General features: G+C 37.8%; 1 protein-coding gene across 1 annotated transcript in view; it reads right to left on the bottom strand.

Annotated features, from left to right (window-relative positions):
- LOC145008652 (F-box/FBD/LRR-repeat protein At1g13570-like) overlaps window positions 1–22,906 on the bottom strand; it is a 35,441-nt gene extending 12,535 nt beyond the window's left edge. The window contains exon 1 of the mRNA XM_078967248.1: window positions 22,480–22,906. Coding sequence (XP_078823374.1) covers window positions 22,480–22,906 — 427 coding nt within the window. The remainder of the gene's footprint in view (window positions 1–22,479) is intronic.
- Between the last annotated feature and the right edge of the window lie 434 nt (window positions 22,907–23,340).

The raw sequence follows: 23,340 nt of genomic DNA, 5'->3' as shown, positions 1-23,340 counted from the left end.
CCGTAAACTCTACAAAGTAGTGATATTGTGCCCCTAATGCTTTCCTAAGGCTTGGACTTGATCATTGGATGCTCAATCATGACTTATAATACCTCAAAACACAAAATGGCACTTAGTACCATGAGTTTACATCGATAAACTCATGGGGAAATGACCATGGGCCATAAACTCCATAAGGAGTGGTTCTTGGGCCATAAACTCCAATGCCATACCATACAACCCTTAGATGCACCCTTTGGTACGTATAACACTTGAATTAAAGTGTTTCCATGTCCTAGGGTGTTTTAACTTGGTTAATTAGTTGTTAAATGACTAATTAGATACATATATGTTTTATTATATGTTAACTAGGATCATTGTGTGTGTTCAAGTCTTTACTTGACACCTAGCACCTTGTCCAACACTTCCGTATAAACCACTCACTAAAGGTGAGTTCATACCCCTTAGTTAACCTTTGAAATGTTTTTAAATGCTTTTATGGGTGGGGGGAATACAAGTTGAACCATGTTAGTTATTAGATCAATCACATGTGATTAATAACTAGCATACAAATGGACTTTCCATACTTTAAACTGTTTAACCAAACAAATGACTTCAAACTGCTTATCAAACTATTTTACATATTAAACTCTTTGTCAAATTCACTTTTGTATACTAATCCTTTCTTTTACAGTTTTCAAACTTATATATTGTTAAAACCATGTCTACTACATATATAGTTATATAAATAAGGTTTGAAGGACTTAGGACTGATAACTCACTTTACTTCCTGTTCCTCGTTTGGTTGTGGACTTAAAGTACCCGGTTATTTGTCCGAGTGTCGTTGAATCCTTAGTTATATATTATGTATATATGTATAGATATAAAAACTTTTATCTCAATTCAGTACATTCAGTCATACAAACAAGTCTACTAATAAACTATAATAGGTATAGTTTAGGGTTATACTACTTACTACTTCTAGTCCAATGGAGCATCCAAGAGTCAGTTCATTCATGAGTCATTACTTACTACTATGAGAACTTATACAACTATACTATGATGAGAACATATACAACTATACTATGATGAGAACATATACAACTATACTATGATGAGAAACAATACATTCATTACACAAGTACATACATTACATATACAAGTATACTATAACATAAATGTGATCCACTGTATCAGAGCATGCCTTCATTTTAATGGCTCGAGTTGTAATCAGAATCTCCTATAGGGAGAGCATGAGTTTGTGTATAAATCTATACTGGATTGACTATCCTACACCTTATTGCTAGCTATAGTGGGACCGACAGGTCTTCGGGTGCCAAATGTCATACCTTTTGACTGTTGGATAAGGTGTCTAAGTCCACAACTATTTATGGTATGTAGTTGACCCGACCCAACATGGTCCATTTGGGTTGCATGGCATCATGCAATTGAATAAACTAAATGAGAGAAATAACACGTATGGTTATTAATATATTATAAGTTCTAATATATTAATAATATTATTTAATTAGTTTTGATCAAGAATTAATTAAGTGATCAAAAGATAACTAATTAGATATATGGGTAGATTATGTAAATCTTCCATATCTTATATAGTGGGATAAGAGGCTCCATGGATTTTCAAGTTGGGTTCCACCCATAGGATGCTCCATGGAGTTAACCTATGGATCAAGAAATAAAGAGTCATGTTACATTAGGGTTTACATAATGCGACACACTATATAAGCAATGTGTTTCTCCCCAAAATCGGGACACTAAGAAACAAGAGGGCTTGGCCGATTTTGCATGTGTTAGAGTTTTCTATCAAGTTTATTCTTTTCATTTGGTCTTGTGTGAAGCAATTGAGGCATCACACTTGAGGTGCTAGGCTCACAAGGTTTCAAGGAACATTTTCAACAACAAGGTATGTAGTTCTATCTTTTATACAAAGAAAATTGTACCCCATGTATGCTAGATAGGTTCATAACCTTGGAAAACAACTTTGCAAGATAATTAGACAAACATAGATCCAAGGTTATTAGGGTTTCATGTACACTTAGGAGGTGTTAGAATGCTCAAAACCCATCAGTGGTATCAGAGACTAGGCTTGTTTGTTGATTATTGTGCAAACCGCTTGAAAAAATCGATTTTCTACTTTATGCTCGTATGAACTCGCCGAGTCCATGGGGGGACTCGACGAGTCCATGACCAAATGCAAGCAACTCATCGAGTTTGCTCTTGCACTCGACAAGTAGAAGCTGCAGATTTCAGAATTTCGATTTTAGTTGCTGGAAATGGACTAGAAACATTACCCTAAATTGTTTTGGTACTTGAAAACATGTTTTAGATGGTGTAATGTTTATGCTAATCCATTTACAATGAAAATTATCAAAATTACAAGTTTTTAAGTGTAATTTATTGATTCTTGAAAGTGTTCATATTCATGTTCTTGTTCTTATGATGTTTAGATGATCATAGGAATTGTTTGTAACCTATGTGGTAGATTAATTCATGATCATTATGCGTTTTAATGGAGTCCATAACTTGTCCTCAAGTTATGGAAAACCAAAAGTCACTTTGTTAAAAGCCATTAAAAGAACACATGAGTTATAAAAAAATGAAGAGTCTTCATTTTTTAATACTCTATTAACTCATAAGTTACAAGAAATTAAAAGTTTTGAAAGTATACAAAACTTGCCCTCAAGTTTTGGAACAAGTAAAGTCTTGATTAAAACTTTAGTTCCAACCCATAGAATTTTAAAAGTTAAAATTCAACCCTTATACTTTATAATATTATAAATTAATATATATATATATATATATATATATATATATATATATATATATATATATGTATATGTATAAGATCAAGTCGTCTTACCGCTAGTACGCCTCATTCACGAAGCCGGTCTATAAGGGGGGTATAAGGTTGTTGCCTATAAAATGGCAACTTAATGGGTGTCCACTCGCACCCATTGCTTCCTTGATCGGTGGAGGGTCGTTAGCCGAACGGGTAAGACAAGGACTTATACATTCTCATTAAAAGTATGATGACTATTATAAAGTAACTAGATGTTTTATTAAATTCCTAATCTTAGTTACTTTACAAAAAATGTGAATAAGGTTCTAATCCATGAAATTACACTTTCCACTTAGTTTAACCGGCACACTAACTTGGACTTAACAAGGTAGGTAAAGGGTGAGTTAAGGTTTATCATAGTATCGGTGGAGCGTGTGTGGTTTACCGGCACATTGATTGAGTGATAAACTTTAAGGGTTGCAAGTGATTTGCATGGTTACTTCACACCTCGTTTTGTGATCATCGGCATCCCAGTCACAAAACTTGGAGGGCACACCTGAGATTGAAACATGCCATTGAAAAGTTCAGTGAATCTCAAAGAATCTAGGAATTTCTAAGAACCAATTAAAAACCTACTATCAATATTTTGCTTTTCATGGTGGAAATTGGTGAATCATCATTCACCTACCTTTCAAAAATGTTATTACTTAGATTACGGCATACCTCTTCTAAGTATAATATATTTTGATTGGGTCATAGCCTTAATACTACATTTGGGTGTTTTATTAAGGACTATCTCAATATCTAAACTAAACTTTTTCTCCTTTTCAGATGTCTACAAACATTATTGCTTCTGGCTCTAATCCTAATGGCTCCTTTTCTCTAATGAACTTGTGTGGGAAAGTCACTTTTGATGGGTCCAAATTTAATGAATGGATCAGAAACATCCGAATGATTACCCGCTACAAGGACAAAGAATATGTTATCAATAAGGAGCTTAAGGAGATTGATGAGACAATTTCTACTCCTCAACAGATCACTAACTTTAGGGCACATGAAAGGGATGCCACCAAGGTGGCATGCATCATGATGGCTACTATGACAGTCGATCTCCAAAAGTCCTACGAGGACTTCTACCCTTTTGAAATGCACCAAGATTTGATGGAAAGATACCATCAAAGTGCAAGACAAGGAGGTATGAAATCATATCCTCCATGATAACAACCCAAATGAAGGATGGTGAACCCATCACAGTCCACATACAGAAAATGCAAAGATTTGTGGAACGGTTGCTGAAACTCAATGTGAACTTCCCCGAGGAGCTTGCAATAGATATCATTTTGCACTCCTTACCATCGTGCTATGGTCAATTCCACATGACATATCACATGAACAAGGAAGAGCTCACTCTCAGCAAACTTCAAGGACTCTTAAAGACCATGGAAAGTGGTCTTAAGGGTAAGGCGGTTATTACTACTCTTACTCCTACCAACTCCGCCCCTGTCTTGGCAATCGGGAAAGGACGAGGGAAGAAGAGAAAGAGTTCTTCGAAGGGTACCAATGCTAGGACCCTTGATGGCTCTTCTTCAAGGGGAACGAAGAAAGGTTTCGTCACTCCTTCTTCTGACCCAAAAGAGGCTGAATGCTTCTATTGCCATGAAAAGGCACACTGGAAGCGGAACTGCCCAAAGTACCAACAAGATGTGAAGGATGGGAAAGTTAAACTCAACCATGCAGGTATTTACACTATCTTATCTAATAACTGACCCCATTCTAACTCATGGGTCCTTGATACCGGTTGTGGTATTTATATATGTTCTGATTTGCAGGGACAAAGAAGAAGTGAGAATGTGGAGCAAGCAAGAATAAACTTGATCATGGGAAATGGGAAAGCTTCACCTGTCACCAAGATTGGAGTTTATACTTTATATCTAAGTAGTGGGTTTAGTTTAGATTTGAATAAATGTTGTTATTCTCCAGAAATGGTAAAAAAGCATTATTTCCTTTCATGCATTGTAAAAACAAGGTTTCACCTTTTCATTTGATAATGAAGTTGGTTCGATTAATGCTTCATTTAATAATGTTCTTTATTTTAAAGCAGTACCTTGTGATGGCGTGTATGAAACTATATATATGGTTGATAACTTAGGAAATAATGTATTGTGTATTGATTTTGTTAATAATAATAACTTGGATAAAGCATCATTATGGCATTGTCGTCTTCGATATATAAGCAAGAAACGCATAAGCCAACTCCAAAAGGAGGGAGTCTTGGAGTCATTTGACCTAAAGTCAGATGATAGTTGCAAATCATGCTTACTTGGAAAAATGACAAAGTCACCCTTCACAGGTTCTTGTGAGAAGGGTGAAGGTTTGTTGGATCTTATATACACGAATGTGTGTGGGCCCTTCAAACATGCCACAAGGGATGCTAATCGTTATTATTTGACTTTTACTGATGATTACAATATATATGGATATGTCAACTTAATCAAGCATAAGTCAGAGAATTTCGAAAGGTTTAAAGAATTTAAACAGGAAGTCGAGAATCAATTGGGCAGGAACATTAAGATTCTTCGATTCGATCGAGGTGGTGAGTATCTTAGTTCAGAGTTCCTCAACTATCTTAGGGAATGTGGGATTGTCTCACAATTGACACCTCCCAGAACACCGCAGTTAAATGGCATGGCTGAGAGGCGCAATCGAACCTTGCTAGATATGGTTTGTTCAATGATGAGTCGAGCTTTGCTACCAATCTCATTCTGCGGGTATGCCTTAGAGACTGCTACCAATATCCTTAATCTAGTTCCTATAAAGAAAGTTGCCAAAACTCCTCACGAGATGTGGACTGGTAAAGTACCCAAACTAGACCACATCAAGATTTCGGGTTGTGAGGCTTTCGTGAGACGTGAGACTCATGATAAGCTTGAACCCTGAAGCGAGAGGTGTATTTTCATCGGCTACCCACAAAAATCCTTTGGTTACCTCTTCTACAGACCCAATGATAATGTGGTCTTTGTAGCAAGAAGAGGAGTCTTTCATGAGAGAAAATTTATAAGCCAAGGAGATAGTGGGAGGCTAATTGACCTTGAAGAACTTCAAGAGTTAAGAGGTGAGGGAACTTCAAACCCTAGCCCTCAAATTGAGGAGGAAACTCCTGTTGAACCAATTGATGAGTCTGTACCTCTGAGGTGATCCTCGAGAGTTAGGAATGCACATGAACATTACTATAGGTTCCACATTACTGCAGAAGGTGATACATTTATTAGTGATGAGACACTAGTAGGTCTGGATGAACCTAACAGTTACGCGGAAGCCATGGCAGGCCCCGAGTCTGTTAAATGGAAAGAGGCAATGGATAGCGAGATACAATCCATGTATGAAAATCAAGTTTGGAACTTGGTTGAGAATGTACCAGGTCGTAAGACTGTAGGGTGCAAATGGATCTTCAAGAAGAAGACTGACATGGATGGTAATGTATACACTTATAAGGCACGACTGGTTGCCAAGGGCTTCTCTCAAACTCCAGGATTGGATTATGATGAGACATTTTCTCCAGTAGCCATGATTAAGTCTATTAGGGTTATGTTAGCCATAGCTTCTTTTCATGACTATGAAATATGGCAAATGGATGTCAAAACCACTTTCCTTAATGGAAAGTTGACTGAAGATGTTTACATGAGTCAGCCAGAAGGTTTTGTCAGCAACGAGTACCATAATAGAGTGTGTAAGCTTGAGAAATCCATTTATGGATTAAAGCAAGCACCTCGCAGATGGAATCTTTGCTTTGACAAGAAAGTCAAGGAATTTGGCTTTTCTAGGAGTGAAGATGAATCTTGTATGTATGTCAAGGCTAGTGGGAGTATAGTTAGCTTTTTGGTATTGTATATGGATGACATACTACTCACAGGAAATGACATCCCAACTATGCAGGAAGTCAAGTCCTAGCTTGGGAAGTGTTTCTCTATGAAGGACCTAGGAGAAGCTGCCAATATTCTAGGGATAAGGATTTTGAGAAACCGGAGTAAAAGACTAATTGGACTTAGTCAAAGTACCTACTTGGAGAAGGTGCTGAAGAGATTCAGCATGCAGAATTCCAAGAAAGGAGAGTTGCCTATCCATAGTAATGCCTGATTGAGTAAAGCTCAGAGCCCAAGTACCGAGGCTGAGATAGCAGAAATGAGTCAAGTACCTTATGCTTCGGCTTTAGGATCGATCATGTATGATATGACATGTACTCGACCTGATGTAGCCTTTTCCTTGAGCATGGTTAGCAGGTATCATGGGAACCTTGGCAAGGCACACTGAACTGCAGTAAAGAATATCCTCAAGTACCTACGGAGGACTAAGGACTGGGTCCTTAACCTCGGCGAGAGTGATGACGTGAGAGTTGTAGGGTATAGTGATGCTAGCTTCCAGACTGATAGCGATAATTTCCGCTCTCAGTCGGGTTGGGTCTTTACCCTAACCGGAGGAGCAATCACTTGGAAGAGTTCCAAGCAGGAGACAATGGCTGATTCCACTTGTGAATCAGAGTATTAGCAGCGAGCGAAGCAGCAAAGGAGGCAATATGGCTGAAGAACTTCATTGGAGACCTTGGAGTTGTACCAGCTATAAAGGAGCCTATGGAAATTTTCTGTGATAGTGAAAGTGTTGTTGCCTTAGCTAAGGAACCAATGGATCATGGAAGATCCAGACACATCAACAAAAAATATCATTTTATTAGACATCGCATAGAAGAAGGAACCGTCATTGCAAAGAGGGTATCATCATATGAGAACCCAACAGACCCCCTCACGAAGGGACTGAGTAGGGCAAAGCATCTTCAGCATACTCGGAGCATAGGGTTAAAGGATGATATAAGTTTTAGTAGTTAGATAAATTATGAAGTTTGTAAAGTGTAATTGACATTTTATGATAAATAATAGTTGGTTGTTTATTTATGATTAAACTGTTACTATCTTTTGTCAATCATTTACTATAATTTCTTTTGCATGTTTATATTCCAGAATATTATGTTTGGTATATCATATTATTCGAACCTCCACAGTCGGTCATATGTCGGAAGTAGGTATGAAACAAGACTATTATGATTGGTTGCAGAGGTCTAAGGTGTTGGACATGGCTACAACAATCATGAGTGCTCATAAGTTCTGAGTATTGGAATCAACCCACGCTCACTGGAATCACTTCATGGAATTTATCTCGAGTAATCGTGAGATGGTAATATCACATAAGTCTTCAAACCTAGAGATATGATTTGTTACTTATGAGTTGGTTACGCATTGATTGTATTAAAACGCATTGGTAACTCGATGTTATAAAACGTGCTTTTGTGTGTAATTCAATGAGTAGTAAAACAAACATATGAGTCGAAGTTTATTTTTTTCCTTCTTGGATTAGAAGCTGATATATGGGCCCCTCGATGATTTTGTTTTGACCTATGTACCGGGCCCGGTCAGAACTAATTTGATGTGTTCAATTAAGTTCTTTGTCAAACAAATCGGAAATCGGGAAACAAACTGCTGGACAATAAGTAAGACATTGTTCCATGTATTTGTCCGACTGATATCTAGAATAGAGGAGTATGTGATCACTTATCTTAAATGGCGTATCAATATTTTTCTCAATTCCGAGAAACCTTGAAAGAGCTAATATTGCTGATCGGTTCCTGAAGTATTACAGTTATAGTTATTAGACTTATCCAAGTGGGAGACTATTGGATAAGGTGTCTAAGTCCATAACTATTTCTGGTATGTACTTGACCCGACCCGGCATGGTCCATTTGGGTTGCATGGCATCATGCAATTGAATAAATTAAATAAGAGAAATAACACTTATGGTTATTAATATATTATAAGTTCTAATATATTAATAATATTATTTAATTAGTTTTGATCAAGAATTAATTTAGAATTAATTAAGTGATCAAAAGATAACTAATTAGATATATGGGTAGATTATGTAAATATTCCATATCTTATATAGTGGGCTAAGAGGCTCCATGGATTGTCAAGTTCGGTTCTACCCATAGGATGCTCCATGGAGTTAACCCATGGATCAAGAAATGAAGAGTCATGTTACATTTGGGTTTACTTAATGCAACACACAATATAAGCAATGTGTTTCTCCCCAAAATCGGGACACTAAGAAACAAGAGGGCTTGGCCGATTTTGCATGTTTTAGAGTTTTCTCTCAAGTTTATTCTTTGCATTTGGTGTTATGTGAAGCATTTGAGGCATCACACTTGAGGTGCTAGGCTCACAAGGTTTCAAGGAACATTTTCAACAACAAGGTATGTAGTTCTATCTTTTATACAAAGAAAATTGTACCCCATGTATGCTAGATAGGTTCATAACCTTGGAAAACAACTTTGCATGTTAATTAGACAAACATAGATCCAAGGTTATTAGGGTTGCATGTACACTTAGGAAGTGTTAGAATGCTCAAAACCCATCATTGACGACTTACATTGTTGTGTTCACATTCGATAGTATGGTACAATTAATCACATAATACCTTGATATAAATCCGGTTCAAGGTAGTTAGTACAACAGTAGTTCCTATAATACAACACTACATTACTACATTAATTTAGCCTTTACATTTATTTGGTGATCATTAATGTACAAACTATATTTTGATAACGATGGTTGCATGAAACAAACATACAAAACAGTTGTGCCTTGGTAGTAGGCTACTTTTAGTAGAAAATTTAGGATTTTCTAGGAGTTACAACCTTTTACAAATACTTATAAACATTCACATACTTTTACTACAAACGTTTACAAACTCGTACTTCAGACACTGTTTCAAACATTTTGATACAAACATCGGCACTAAATACTTATGAACTCACCAGCTTTAATGCTGATAAACTCTTTCAAAATAACTTGTATTCTCAGGTCATCAGTAGACAGGTACCGATGCCAAGTTTTGAGAAGATGGAGCGCATACAAGACTCATCTTATATTTTGATTCATATTTTGGTGTCTTATATACTACAGAATACACTTGTATTAAAATTATATATTTAATGCAATGGATGATGTTGTTTACTTGTTTACTATTATAATGTGTTGTGATACTTTAAATGACGTCCTCTGCTCCAGAACGTTTCCGCCGTTCTTGGTTTTGGGGTGTGACATTTTTAGGGTCATGCTAAGCACAACTCAAGTATGACAATGAGCTACATTATATAACAAAAAGTACACTAAAATAATTATTTTTAGTAAACAGTTATAGTGTGCCATTATAATTACAAAATAATCGATGCCTTTCATTGATAAAGGAGGGGATTAAATACCCACTGTACATAGTGATTACAGGAGAAAATTGGGGAAAATCTAGGCGAAATAAGGAAGAAGTAATCTACATTAATTACGCAGTAAATATAAGATCGAGAATATATAGAAGGTATATATTTTTGTTAATACTCCCCTGCAGTCGAATGGTTGGCTGGCTGAATAGAGAGACTGGAACGGAAGCATATGAATAGGTGACGGGGTAATTCTTTGGTAAATATATCTGCATATTGGTAATCAGCAGGGACATGAAGAACGCGAAGGGAACCCATGCGAACTTTTTCGCGGACGAAATAGATGTCAATATGCTTCGTGCGTTGGTGCTGAACCGGGTTTTAATTTAGATATACGACTGAAATGTTGTCATAATATATAATCATCGCCTGGTGAAGTGGAAGATGTAGCTCGAGGAGTATGTTGTGTAGCCATGTAGTTTCAGCTGCGGCGTTGGCGATGCCTTTGTACTCGGCTTCGGCACTGACCGGCGGGAGATATTTGGTTGTTGTTTGGACAACCATGACACAAGATTATCACCGAGAAATACACAGTAGCCGGATGTGGACCGTCGAGAGTCGGGACACCCCCCAATCTGCATCGGAGTAGGTAGTGAGTTATGTAGATTTGGAGTGAGAAATATGAAGTCCATTGTAACACCCCCCTCTGAACATATCGACCCGTGCCCTGGCTCTGATACCATTTGTTACATCCCTCTCTAGCACGTATCATAATATGTCCGCTTTGGGCCACTCGGCACGAGGACTTCCCAGGGGGTCACCCATCCTGGTACTACTCCAGCCCGAGCACGCTTAACTGCAGAGTTCTTATGGGATCTGCTGCCCTCACGGCTTTAAAACGCGTTGTGTTAGGGAAGGTATCCACACCCCTTACAAGGAATGCTTAGTTCTCCTTCCCAGCCGATGTGGGATAAGATCTAACCCACTTTCACCCCCCCCATTATAGGGTTCGACGTCCCCGTCGAACACATCGACCCGTGCCCCGGCTTTGATACCATTTGTAACACCCCCCTCTAGCACGTATCACAATATTGTCCGCTTTGGGCCACTCGGCACGAGGACTTCCCAGGGGGTCACCCATCCCGGTACTACTCCCGCCCGAGCACGCTTAACTGCAGAGTTCTTATGGGATCTGCTACCCTCACGGCTTTAAAACGCGTTGTGTTAGGGAAGGTATCCACACCCCTTACAAAGAATGTCTAGTTCTCCTTCCCAGCCGATGTGGGATAAGATCTAACCCACTTTCACCCCCCCCCCCCCCATTATAGGGTTCGACGTCCCCATTTTCACGGCCAGAAAAGACCGATTTTTGTTTATGTTTTATAAAAATCAGAGTAATTCTTTTAATAAAAATGTTGCGGAATTTGTTCCCAGAAAAACATGATAAATACGTTTTTAAAACATTTTCGAAGAAACGTATTTTGTTCGTTTTAAAACATTTGGGATGTCATCGTTAATATAGAAACATAAGCATAAACAGAACTTACATTTATTTACACTAGTGATCTACATCTCTTTAAATCTCTCAGTGTAATGTGACTTCATATCAACACCTGTGATATAAATAAACTGAGTGGGTCAGGTTGGGAAACCTGGTGAGTACATAGGGTTTTCAACCCACAATAATATAATTATTATTTTCAAACAATCAAACAATCAACCCAATTACCCATCCCTATTATCTGCTTTATTCTTAAGGATCTACCCTAAGAATCAACTATTCCTCGTTCATACATTCCTAAGGATCATCCTAAGGAATCGGCACGAAGTCCATCTTCACCAGGGTTTAGGCACTAAGTCTGCATAGTCGCCAGAATTTATACAATAGGCACTAAGTCTGCATAGTCGCCAAGGTATTGGCACCAAGTCTGCATGATCGCCAGGGTCTAGGTATCAAGTCTGCATGATCACCAAGGTTTAGAGTACACCGGGAGAACACATCGTTCACAACACCTACAGGTTGCGAGCCTGATAGTGTTCCACTGGACTATCTAGGATAGTCCGTGGTTGTCATCCATACTCTGCTGAATGACGGGGACATCGTTTGGGAAAAAGGCTTCTTACATCGTACCCCTCTCACCCACACCTTATAGTCTATATCACCTCTCAACTCATCATCCAACTCATATTTCATCTATTATATCTACCCATGTTTTACCCCAACATTTTCGTAGATATAAAATACATATATAGTTTAAATCATTTAAAACATGTATAAAATCTTTCACTCAGCATAGACAGTAAGTATTCAGACAATATGCACACATAGCACGTAATTTATATTAAAATACTTCATATCTATGTGTAAGATGAAAGGGACTATGCACTCACCTGAGAAGGTGGTGACTCGGTACTCGGACAACGCTTTGTTTATTTTAAAATAATTTCCTTTGACGAAACCTAGTATTATCACCACTAGATTTTAGTCTAATATTATCGTGACTAATTATTAGTCTTATTATTATTATTATTATTATTATTATTATTATTATTATTATTATTATTATTATTATTATTATTATATAAGCGTTTAAACAATACTTTCCAACTACTATGTACAGACAGGGGCAGACATAAAACACCGGAGGGCAGGACCATTTTGGCGTATAGCACTTCTAAAATCCAACAACCCTATGCGGCCCTTTAAACCAGATTCCCCGTACCGCGAGTAGTTAAAAGATATTATAACGACACTTATATAAGTCATAATAATAGCTCAAATATTTATTATAAATTTATAATAACAATACTAATTTTAAATATATACTATATTTAAAATAGGGTAAGCATAACTTACATAGGTGTCCAAGTTCACCCTAGACTATGCCTCTAATAGGCTACATCATACGACACTATGGCTACTGCATAACTTGATCTTCGGATATGAAGTCCTCATCATTGATTCCTTGCACGGTTTTCTGCTTCGTCGAGGATCATGTGGAATGCCCTTGGCCTCGGTGGTGTTTCTGGTCTTGCTGCCTTATTTTTCCCCGGGCAGTCCCTGGAAATATGCCCTTCCTTGTTACATCCATAACACACCTTCTTGTTGGACGCACACTTGCTGACATAATGCCCTGTCTTCCCACATTTGTAGCAAGTCACCTCCTCGCTACATTTCCCGAAGTGCTTCTTTTTACACTTCTCGCACCACTTGGTTTCACCTTCTCCTCCTTCTTCAATCTTTGAGAATTTCTTTTCCTTGTTGGATTTTGATGATCCTTCATGTTTCCTTTTCTCGCCAACTTCAGCTCTCTCCAGACCTTTTTCCCTAATCTGGGTCTCAACATTCCTGGCTGCCCAGATGGCTCCTTTCAAAGTGGTTGCTTGCTTGACCATTGGTTCAAAGTCTGCTGGTAATCCATGGGCAAAATTATTGACCTTAGAGAGCTCAGTTGGAACTAGATAAGGAACAAGCTTCATTTTCTCTGTAAAACTTGCAGCATACTCGATGACACTCATCTTTCCCTTCTTTAGATTCTGAAACTTGTTGTTAATCTCCAGAAGATCCTGCTCAAAGCAGTACTGCATTTTAACTGCACTAGAAAATCCTCCCATGACATCTTGCTCGCTTTTCCTTTGGGCATCGAATCGGCTAGTAGCTTCCATCAGCTTAGTACTCCAGATTTCAACAAAGGAACCGCGAGAGCGGTCTTTTTCCTGTTGCTACACTCGCAACTCTCAAACATCGTCTCCATCTCGGAGATCCAGTTCATGACTTCCACCAGCGTCGGGCTTCCAGATAGACTCGGTAGTTTGGACGCCATGAAATCCTTGTATTTGCATCCACGTCCATCATTTCCTCCATCCTGGTGGTTTTGCCTAACTATCGGTGGGTTGGCTTGACCAACAGTCCCACTGTAGTTTCCCTCCTCAGTCTGCCCTTCGTTCAACTCGGGTTGTTCGATCTGTATGGTTGCTTCTTCTCGATTTTGCTGGAGCAAACGTCTGGTTTCCTCCATTTGACGATCCAACATCGCCTGGATCATTGCTTGCACTCCGGCCATTGTTATTGGCTCAGCAACGGTTACCACAACCGGTATTTGCTCAATCACCGGGGGTTGGTTCCGGTTCCCATTTGCATTCATGTTTTCGCTACGGGTCCTTGCCATCTTGATCTATACGCCGAATAAGGTGAATCTAGACTTTTACTTAAGATTGACGTTTAAATCATCCTTATCACTCCGAAATGTTTATATGCTAGTTCTAATATCGTATTCGTAAGTTTAGAATCCTAAACACATAAGGTTTCCAGATCCGGTCGGCAACAGACCATAGATCCGATCAAACTATAGCATCATTTAGCACGTAAAAGGAATTTAGGCATCATTCCTAAAGTAAGCTAGTGCTTGTGTCTATTCAGGTGCATTACCTAAGTCTATTTGACACACTCCTCACAATCATCACTTAGCATTCTAAGTTTAAGTCTAGAAATAAATCCATATTCCTAGTTCGCTTAAACTAATGCTCTGATACCAACTGTGACATCCCCATTTTCACGGCCAGAAAAGACCGATTTTTGTTTATGTTTTATAAAAATCAGAGTACTTCTTTTAATAAAAATGTTGCGGAATTTGTTCCCAGAAAAACATGATAAATACGTTTTTAAAACATTTTTGAAGAAACGTATTTTGTTCATTTTAAAACATTTGGGATGTCATCGTTAATACAGAAACATAAGCATAAACAGAACTTACATTTATTTACACTAGTGATCTACATCTCTTTAAATCTCTCAGTGTAATGTGACTTCATATCAACACCTGTGATATAAATAAACTGAGTGGGTCAGGTTGGGAAACCTGGTGAGTACATAGGGTTTTCAACCCACAATAATATAATTATTATTTTCAAACAATCAAACAATCAACCCAATTACCCATCCCTATTATCTGCTTTATTCTTAAGGATCTACCCTAAGAATCAACTATTCCTCGTTCATACATTCCTAAGGATCATCCTAAGGAATCGGCACGAAGTCCATCTTCACCGGGGTTTAGGCACTAAGTCTGCATAGTCGCCAGAATTTATACAATAGGCACTAAGTCTGCATAGTCGCCAAGGTTTTGGCACCAAGTCTGCATGATCGCCAGGGTCTAGGTATCAAGTCTGCATGATCACCAAGGTTTAGAGTACACCGGGTGAACACATCGTTCACAACACCTACAGGTTGCGAGCCTGATAGTGTTCCACTGGACTATCTAGGATAGTCCGTGGTTGTCATCCATACTCTGCTGAATGACGGGGACATCGTTTGGGAAAAAGGCTTATTACATCGTACACCTCTCACCCACACCTTATAGTCTATATCACCTCTCAACTCATCATCCAACTCATATTTCATCTATTATATCTACCCATGTTTTACCCCAACATTTTCGTAGATATAAAATACATATATAGTTTAAATCATTTAAAACATGTATAAAATCTTTCACTCAGCATAGACAGTAAGTATTCAGACAATATGCACACATAGCACGTAATTTATATTAAAATACTTCATATCTATGTGTAAGATGAAAGGGACTATGCACTCACCTGAGAAGGTGGTGACTCGGTACTCGGACAGCGCTTTGTTTATTTTAAAATAATTTCCTTTGACGAAACCTAGTATTATCACCACTAGATTTTAGTCTAATATCACCGTGACTAATTATTAGTCTTATTATTATTATTATTATTATTATTATTATTATTATTATTATATAAGCGTTTAAACAATACTTTCCAACTACTATGTACAGACAGGGGCAGACATAAAACACCGGAGGGCAGGACCATTTTGGCGTATAGCACTTCTAAAATCCAACAACCCTATGCGGCCCTTTAAACCAGATTCCCCGTACCGCGAGTAGTTAAAAGATATTATAACGACACTTATATAAGTCATAATAATAGCTCAAATATTTATTATAAATTTATAATAACAATACTAAATTTAAATATAAACTATATTTAAAATAGGGTAAGCATAACTTACTTTCAAGGGGATTTTAGCTAGGAGTCGGGCTCTGCAGGGGCAGAACTTCGTCGCTGAATCTTTCTAAGAAAGATTTGTGCAGTGCTTCAGCGCTCACCTTACTATACTAAAACTACAGAAAGAGAAGTCGAATCACGAGGGACCGAAATGCTCAGGGGATAAGGAGAGAAAGACTCTTGAATCAAGAGAATGGTGAAAAAAATATGAGAGCCCAAGGCTCTTATTTATACTAATTGAATTTTAAAAAACTACCCTCCATAATTACTTAATGACCTTTTAGTTATATAAACAACTAAACACCCCTCTATAATACTATTTTAAATGGATTTAATGATATTTGTACTAAACTAATGTCGAAAGAACTCAACATTAGTCTTATAATTACCGCATCGTCGATACCTTTCTAATGATATATACATATGTATATATATATATATATATATATATATATATATATGTACGTATACATGATTTATACTTTATTTTAATACGTAAATATGCTATTATAATTTGTAACTCATTCATACGAACTCCGTTTTTGACGTTCTTTATATCCACGCGTAGGTGGAGACGTACTCTACAATTTTTGTTTAGACTCCGTCGGCTAATTTTGACTTTATTTTTAAAGTTATATTTTTAACAGGCCGGGACAGGATTGGTCCGTTAAAATCTCATAAATTCTTTATCCGATGTCCATTTTCATCTGTATTTTTATCGTTACGCTACTAATAACGAGATCTTCGATTCTTGTTTAGGTTGTGTCGGCTAAAAATCAATCGATCTAAAATTCAAATTTCGGGTTGTACACCGCTAATCCGAAACTTCGAAAAATCATAACTTCTTCATACGAAGTCAGATTTGGGCGTTCTTTTTATCGATGTTCTTAGTTTAACATATTATACGACTTTTGTTTAGAGCACTAAGGCTAAATCTCTCTGTATCATAAATTTACTATTTTACGCTTCCCGGCGCCGTGCCGGTTCCGACGCGAAACTTCGACGGGTCATAACTTCTTCGTTATAACTCGGATTTCGGCGTTCTTTATATGTACGGAAACCTTGTGACATATTCTACAACTTGGTTAAGATTATTTATTCTAAATAATCTTTTTGTAGAAAAGTCGTTTTCGACCCCTATTGCATCTAAATTGACTAGCCCGGATCTGCGGGCGTTACAATTATCTCCCCCTTAGGATGATTACGTCCCGGAATCATCAACGAAACAGAGCTCATATAATGACTCCATACGTCATCTCTTCATCCTAGGTAGTAATTATAACTTCTATATTCCTTCAAGTCTATCTCTTAGACTCATTGATTGTAAGCAGTACTCGATCGTGCACCTGCTCTCTACCTCACGCTAGACTTCAAATTTTGACCTATCATCATGTGATGCACGTTTAGACTTAGGTCTCTTAGAGTTAAATTCTAAAATAGACTATGCCTTCCTTCATGTTCTAATGTGATATAATCACACTTTAACATGTAGCGTTTCTGGCTACCAACTTCTTTAACAACGAACGCGATACTTCTATTGATCGCTTTGATTTCAATTGTTTGGTTTAATTCGGACGCTACATCGAACTTGGTTCCCTGAACCACGCAACATACTCATCGTAGTCGGACTCAATTCGGTACGACCACTAGGGTCGGAAATTAACAATCTTTTTAGTCATTATCGAAACGATGGTAATGACATACTTGAAAAAAAAACAAAATCAGTTACTAGCTTCTTGGTAACCTTGTGACTTTCCCTGATCTAAGTGTGAGTCCTGTGCTTCCGGTAGTATAGGCCTCTACTACCATTCACACCTACTCATACTCGTCCCAAGTATTGTCCCGCAGTTTCCCAAGTCACCATACAATAAAATCACATAACATTTTAACACATCAGATAACAAAACGAAGGTTTTATTATTTCTTGAAACTATTACATAGGTGTCCAAGTTCAACCTAGACTATGCCTCTAATAGGCTACATCATACGACACTATGGCTACTGCATAACTTGATCTTCGGATATGAAGTCCTCATCATTGATTCCTTGCACGGTTTTCTGCTTCGTCGAGGATCATGTGGAATGCCCTTGGCCTCGGTGGCATTTCTGGTCTTGCTGCCTTATTTTTCCCCGGGCAGTCCCTGGAAATATGCCCTTCCTTGTTACATCCATAACACACCTTCTTGTTGGATGCACACTTGCTGACATAATGCCCTGTCTTCCCACATTTGTAGCAAGTCACCTCCTCGCTACATTTCCCGAAGTGCTTCTTTTTACACTTCTCGCACCACTTGGTTTCACCTTCTCCTCCTTCTTCAATCTTTGAGAATTTCTTTTCCTTGTTGGATTTTGATGATCCTTCATGTTTCCTTTTCTCTCCAACTTCAGCTCTCTCCAGACCTTTTTCCCTAATCTGGGTCTCAACATTCCTGGCTGCCCAGATGGCTCCTTTCAAAGTGGTTGCTTGCTTGACCATTGGTTCAAAGTCTGCTGGTAATCCATGGGCAAACTTATTGACCTTGGAGAGCTCAGTTGGAACTAGATAAGGAACAAGCTTCATTTTCTATGTAAAACTTGCAGCATACTCGATGACACTCATCTTTCCCTTCTTTAGATTCTGAAACTCGTTGTTAATCTCCAGAAGATCCTGCTCAAAGCAGTACTGCATTTTAACTGCACTAGAAAATCCTCCCATGACATCTTGCTCGCTTCTCCTTTGGGCATCGAATCGGCTAGTAGCTTCCACCAGCTTAGTACTCCAGATTTCAACAAAGGAACCGCGAGAGCGGTCTTTTTCCTGTTGCTACACTCGCAACTCTCAAACATCGTCTCCATCTTGGAGATCCAGTTCATGACTTCCACCAGCGTCGGGCTTCCAGATAGACTCAGTGGTTTGGACGCCATGAAATCCTTGTATTTGCATCCACGTCCATCATTTCCTCCATCCTGGTGGTTTTGCCTAACTATCGGTGGGTTGGCTTGACCAACAGTCCCACTGTAGTTTCCCTCCTCAGTCTGCCCTTCGTTCAACTCGGGCTGTTTGATCTGTATGGTTGCTTCTTCTCGATTTTGCTGGAGCAAACGTATGGTTTCCTCCATTTGACGATCCAACATCGCCTGGATCATTGCTTGCACTCCGGCCATTGTTATTGGCTCAGCAGCGGTTACCACAACCGGTATTTGCTCAATCACCGGGGGTTGGTTCCGGTTCCCATTTGCATTCATGTTTCCGCTACGGGTCATTGCCATCTTGATCTATACGCCGAATAAGGTGAATCTAGACTTTTACTTAAGATTGGCGTTTAAATCATCCTTATCACTCCGAAATGTTTATATGCTAGTTCTAATATCGTATTCGTAAGTTTAGAATCCAAAACACATAAGGTTTCCAGATCCGGTCGGCAACAGACCATAGATCCGATCAAACTATAGCATCATTTAGCACGTAAAAGGAATTTAGGCATCATTCCTAAAGTAAGCTAGTGCTTGTGTCTATTCAGGTGCATTACCTAAGTCTATTTGACACACTCCTCACAATCATCACTTAGCATTCTAAGTTTAAGTCTAGAAATAAATCCATATTCCTAGTTCGCTTAAACTAATGCTCTGATACCAACTGTGACATCCCCATTTTCACGGCCAGAAAAGACCGATTTTTGTTTATGTTTTATAAAAATCAGAGTACTTCTTTTAATAAAAATGTTGCGGAATTTGTTCCCAGAAAAACATGATAAATACGTTTTTAAAACATTTTTGAAGAAACGTATTTTGTTCATTTTAAAACATTTGGGATGTCATCGTTAATACAGAAACATAAGCATAAACAGAACTTACATTTATTTACACTAGTGATCTACATCTCTTTAAATCTCTCAGTGTAATGTGACTTCATATCAACACCTGTGATATAAATAAACTGAGTGGGTCAGGTTGGGAAACCTGGTGAGTACATAGGGTTTTCAACCCACAATAATATAATTATTATTTTCAAACAATCAAACAATCAACCCAATTACCCATCCCTATTATCTGCTTTATTCTTAAGGATCTACCCTAAGAATCAACTATTCCTCGTTCATACATTCCTAAGGATCATCCTAAGGAATCGGCACGAAGTCCATCTTCACCGGGGTTTAGGCACTAAGTCTGCATAGTCGCCAGAATTTATACAATAGGCACTAAGTCTGCATAGTCGCCAAGGTTTTGGCACCAAGTCTGCATGATCGCCAGGGTCTAGGTATCAAGTCTGCATGATCACCAAGGTTTAGAGTACACCGGGTGAACACATCGTTCACAACACCTACAGGTTGCGAGCCTGATAGTGTTCCACTGGACTATCTAGGATACTCCATGGTTGTCATCCATACTCTGCTGAATGACAGGGATATTGTTTGGGAAAAAGGCTTCTTACATCGTACACCTCTCACCCACACCTTATAGTCTATATCACCTCTCAACTCATCATCCAACTCATATTTCATCTATTATATCTACCCATGTTTTACCCCAACATTTTCGTAGATATAAAATACATATATAGTTTAAATCATTTAAAACATGTATAAAATCTTTCACTCAGCATAGACAGTAAGTATTCAGACAATATGCACACATAGCACGTAATTTATATTAAAATACTTCATATCTATGTGTAAGATGAAAGGGACTATGCACTCACCTGAGAAGGTGGTGACTCGGTACTCGGACAGCGCTTTGTTTACTTTAAAATAATTTCCTTTGACGAAACCTAGTATTATCACCACTAGATTTTAGTCTAATATTACCGTGACTAATTATTAGTCTTATTATTATTATTATTATTATTATTATTATTATTATTATTATTATTATTATTATTATTATTATTATTATTATTATTATTATTATTATTATTATATAATCGTTTAAACAATACTTTCCAACTACTATGTACAGATAGGGGCCAGGCATAAAACACCGAAGGGCAGGACCATTTTGGTGTATAACACTTCTGAAATCCAACAACCCTATGCGGCCCTTTAAACCAGATTCCCCGTACCGCGAGTAGTTAAAAGATATTATAACGACACTTATATAAGTCATAATAATAGCTCAAATATTTATTATAAATTTATAATAACAATACTAATTTTAAATATAAACTATATTTAAAATAGGGTAAGCATAACTTACTTTCAAGGGGATTTTAACTAGGAGTCGGGCTCTGCAGGGGCAGAACTTCGTCGCTAAATCTTTCTAAGAAAGATTTGTGTAGCGCTTCAGCGCTCACCTTACTATACTAAAACTACAGAAAGAGAAGTCGAATCACGAGGGACCGAAATGCTCGGGGGATAAGAAGAGAAAGACTCTTGAATCAAGAGAATGGTGAAAAAAATATGAGAGCCCAAGACTCTTATTTATACTAATTGAATTTTCAAAAACTACCCTCCGTAATTACTTAATGACCTTTTAGTTATATAAACAACTAAACACCCCTCTATAATACTATTTTAAATGGATTTAATGATATTTGTACTAAACTAATGTCGAAAGAACTCAACATTAGTCTTATAATGACCGCATTGTCGATACCTTTCTAATGATATATACATATGTATATATATATATATATATATATATATATATATATATATATATATATATATGTACGTATACATGATTTATACTTTATTTTAATACGTAAATATGCTATTATAATTTGTAACTCGTTCATACGAACTCCGTTTTTGACGTTCTTTGTATCCACGCATAGGTGGAGACGTACTCTACAACTTTCGTTTAGACTCCGTCGGCTAATTTTGACTTTATTTTTAAAGTTATATTTTTAACAGGCCGGGACAGGATTTGTCCGTTAAAATCTCATGACTTCTTTATCCGATGTCTATTTTCATCTGTATTTTTATCGTTACGCTACTAATAACGAGATCTTCGATTCTTGTTTAGGTTGTGTCGGCTAAAAATCAATCGATCTAAAATTCAAATTTTGGGTTGTACACTGTTAATCCGAAACTTCGAAAAATCATAACTTCTTCATACGAAGTCGGATTTGGGCGTTCTTTTTATCGATGTTCTTAGTTTAACATATTCTACGACTTTCATTTAGAGCGCTAAGACTAAATCTCTCTCTCTCTATCATAAATTTACTAGTTTACGCTTCCCGGCGCCGTGCCGGTTTCGACACGAAACTTTGATGGGTCATAACTTCTTCGTTATAACTCGGATTTCGGCGTTCTTTATATGTACAGAAACCTTGTGACATATTCTACAACTTGGTTAAGATTATTTATTCTAAATAATCTTTTTGTAGAAAATTCGTTTTCGACCCCTATTGCCTCTAAATTGACTAGCCCGGATCTGCGGGCGTTACATCCATGATGACGGCTGCCTTGGAGGTATCATATAATACGTTTCAAAAAGTTAAAATGTGGATCACGAAGGGCATGCATAAAAAGGCATACTTGTTGGACAACATACGCAATGTCGGGGCAAGTGAAGGTTAAGTAATGTAATGCTCCAGCGAGGCTGCGATATAAAGTTGTGTCTTGAATTAGGTTGCCGGTGGTTGTGCTGAGTTTAGAGTTAGTGTCGACAGGAGTGGCACAAGGTTTACATTGTTGCATGTTCGCTCGGTGAAGAATATCATCCGCATATTGTTCTTGTGTAAGAAATAATCCTCCATTTTGATGTTTCACTTGGATGCCGAGGAAGTGATGAAGTGTCCTAAGGTCTAACATAGCAAACTCTTTGGATAATAGAGTGATGAAGCGGCAAAGAGTTGCATCTTCGGAAGCGTTCAAGACGATGTCATCCACATAAAGAAGAAAATATGCCATTTTTGTGCCTTATTCGAAGACAAAAAGAGAGGTATCACTTTTGGTGCTTTTAAAACCGCATGTGTGAATGAATGTTGCAAAACGATAATACCAAGCTCGCGGAGCTTCTTTAAGCCCGTACAGAGATTTGCATAACTGACAAACATGTGTTGGGTGTTGCGGGACCATGAAACCAGGGGGTTGGAACATATACACGGTCTCGTTGATATTGCCATGTAAGAAAGAATTCTTTACATCTAGTTGGTGTATAGGCCATGATCGGGAAACGGCAAGACTAAGAACAATGCGGATTGTGGTAGGTTTCACTACGGGACTGAATGTTTCATTGTAGTCTACTCCGACTTGTTGGCATTTTCCATTAATCACTAAGCGTGCTTTATATCATGCAAGAGTTCCGTTTGCATGAAATTTCTGCTGGTATATCCACATACAAC

The sequence above is a fragment of the Lactuca saligna genome, chromosome 1 (genome assembly GCF_052625555.1).
Source record: "Lactuca saligna cultivar CGN05327 chromosome 1, ASM5262555v1, whole genome shotgun sequence".
Classification (NCBI taxonomy): Eukaryota; Viridiplantae; Streptophyta; class Magnoliopsida; order Asterales; family Asteraceae; genus Lactuca; species Lactuca saligna.
Note: the sequence above shows the minus strand (reverse complement) of the source record. Positions and strands in the feature narration are given on the sequence as shown.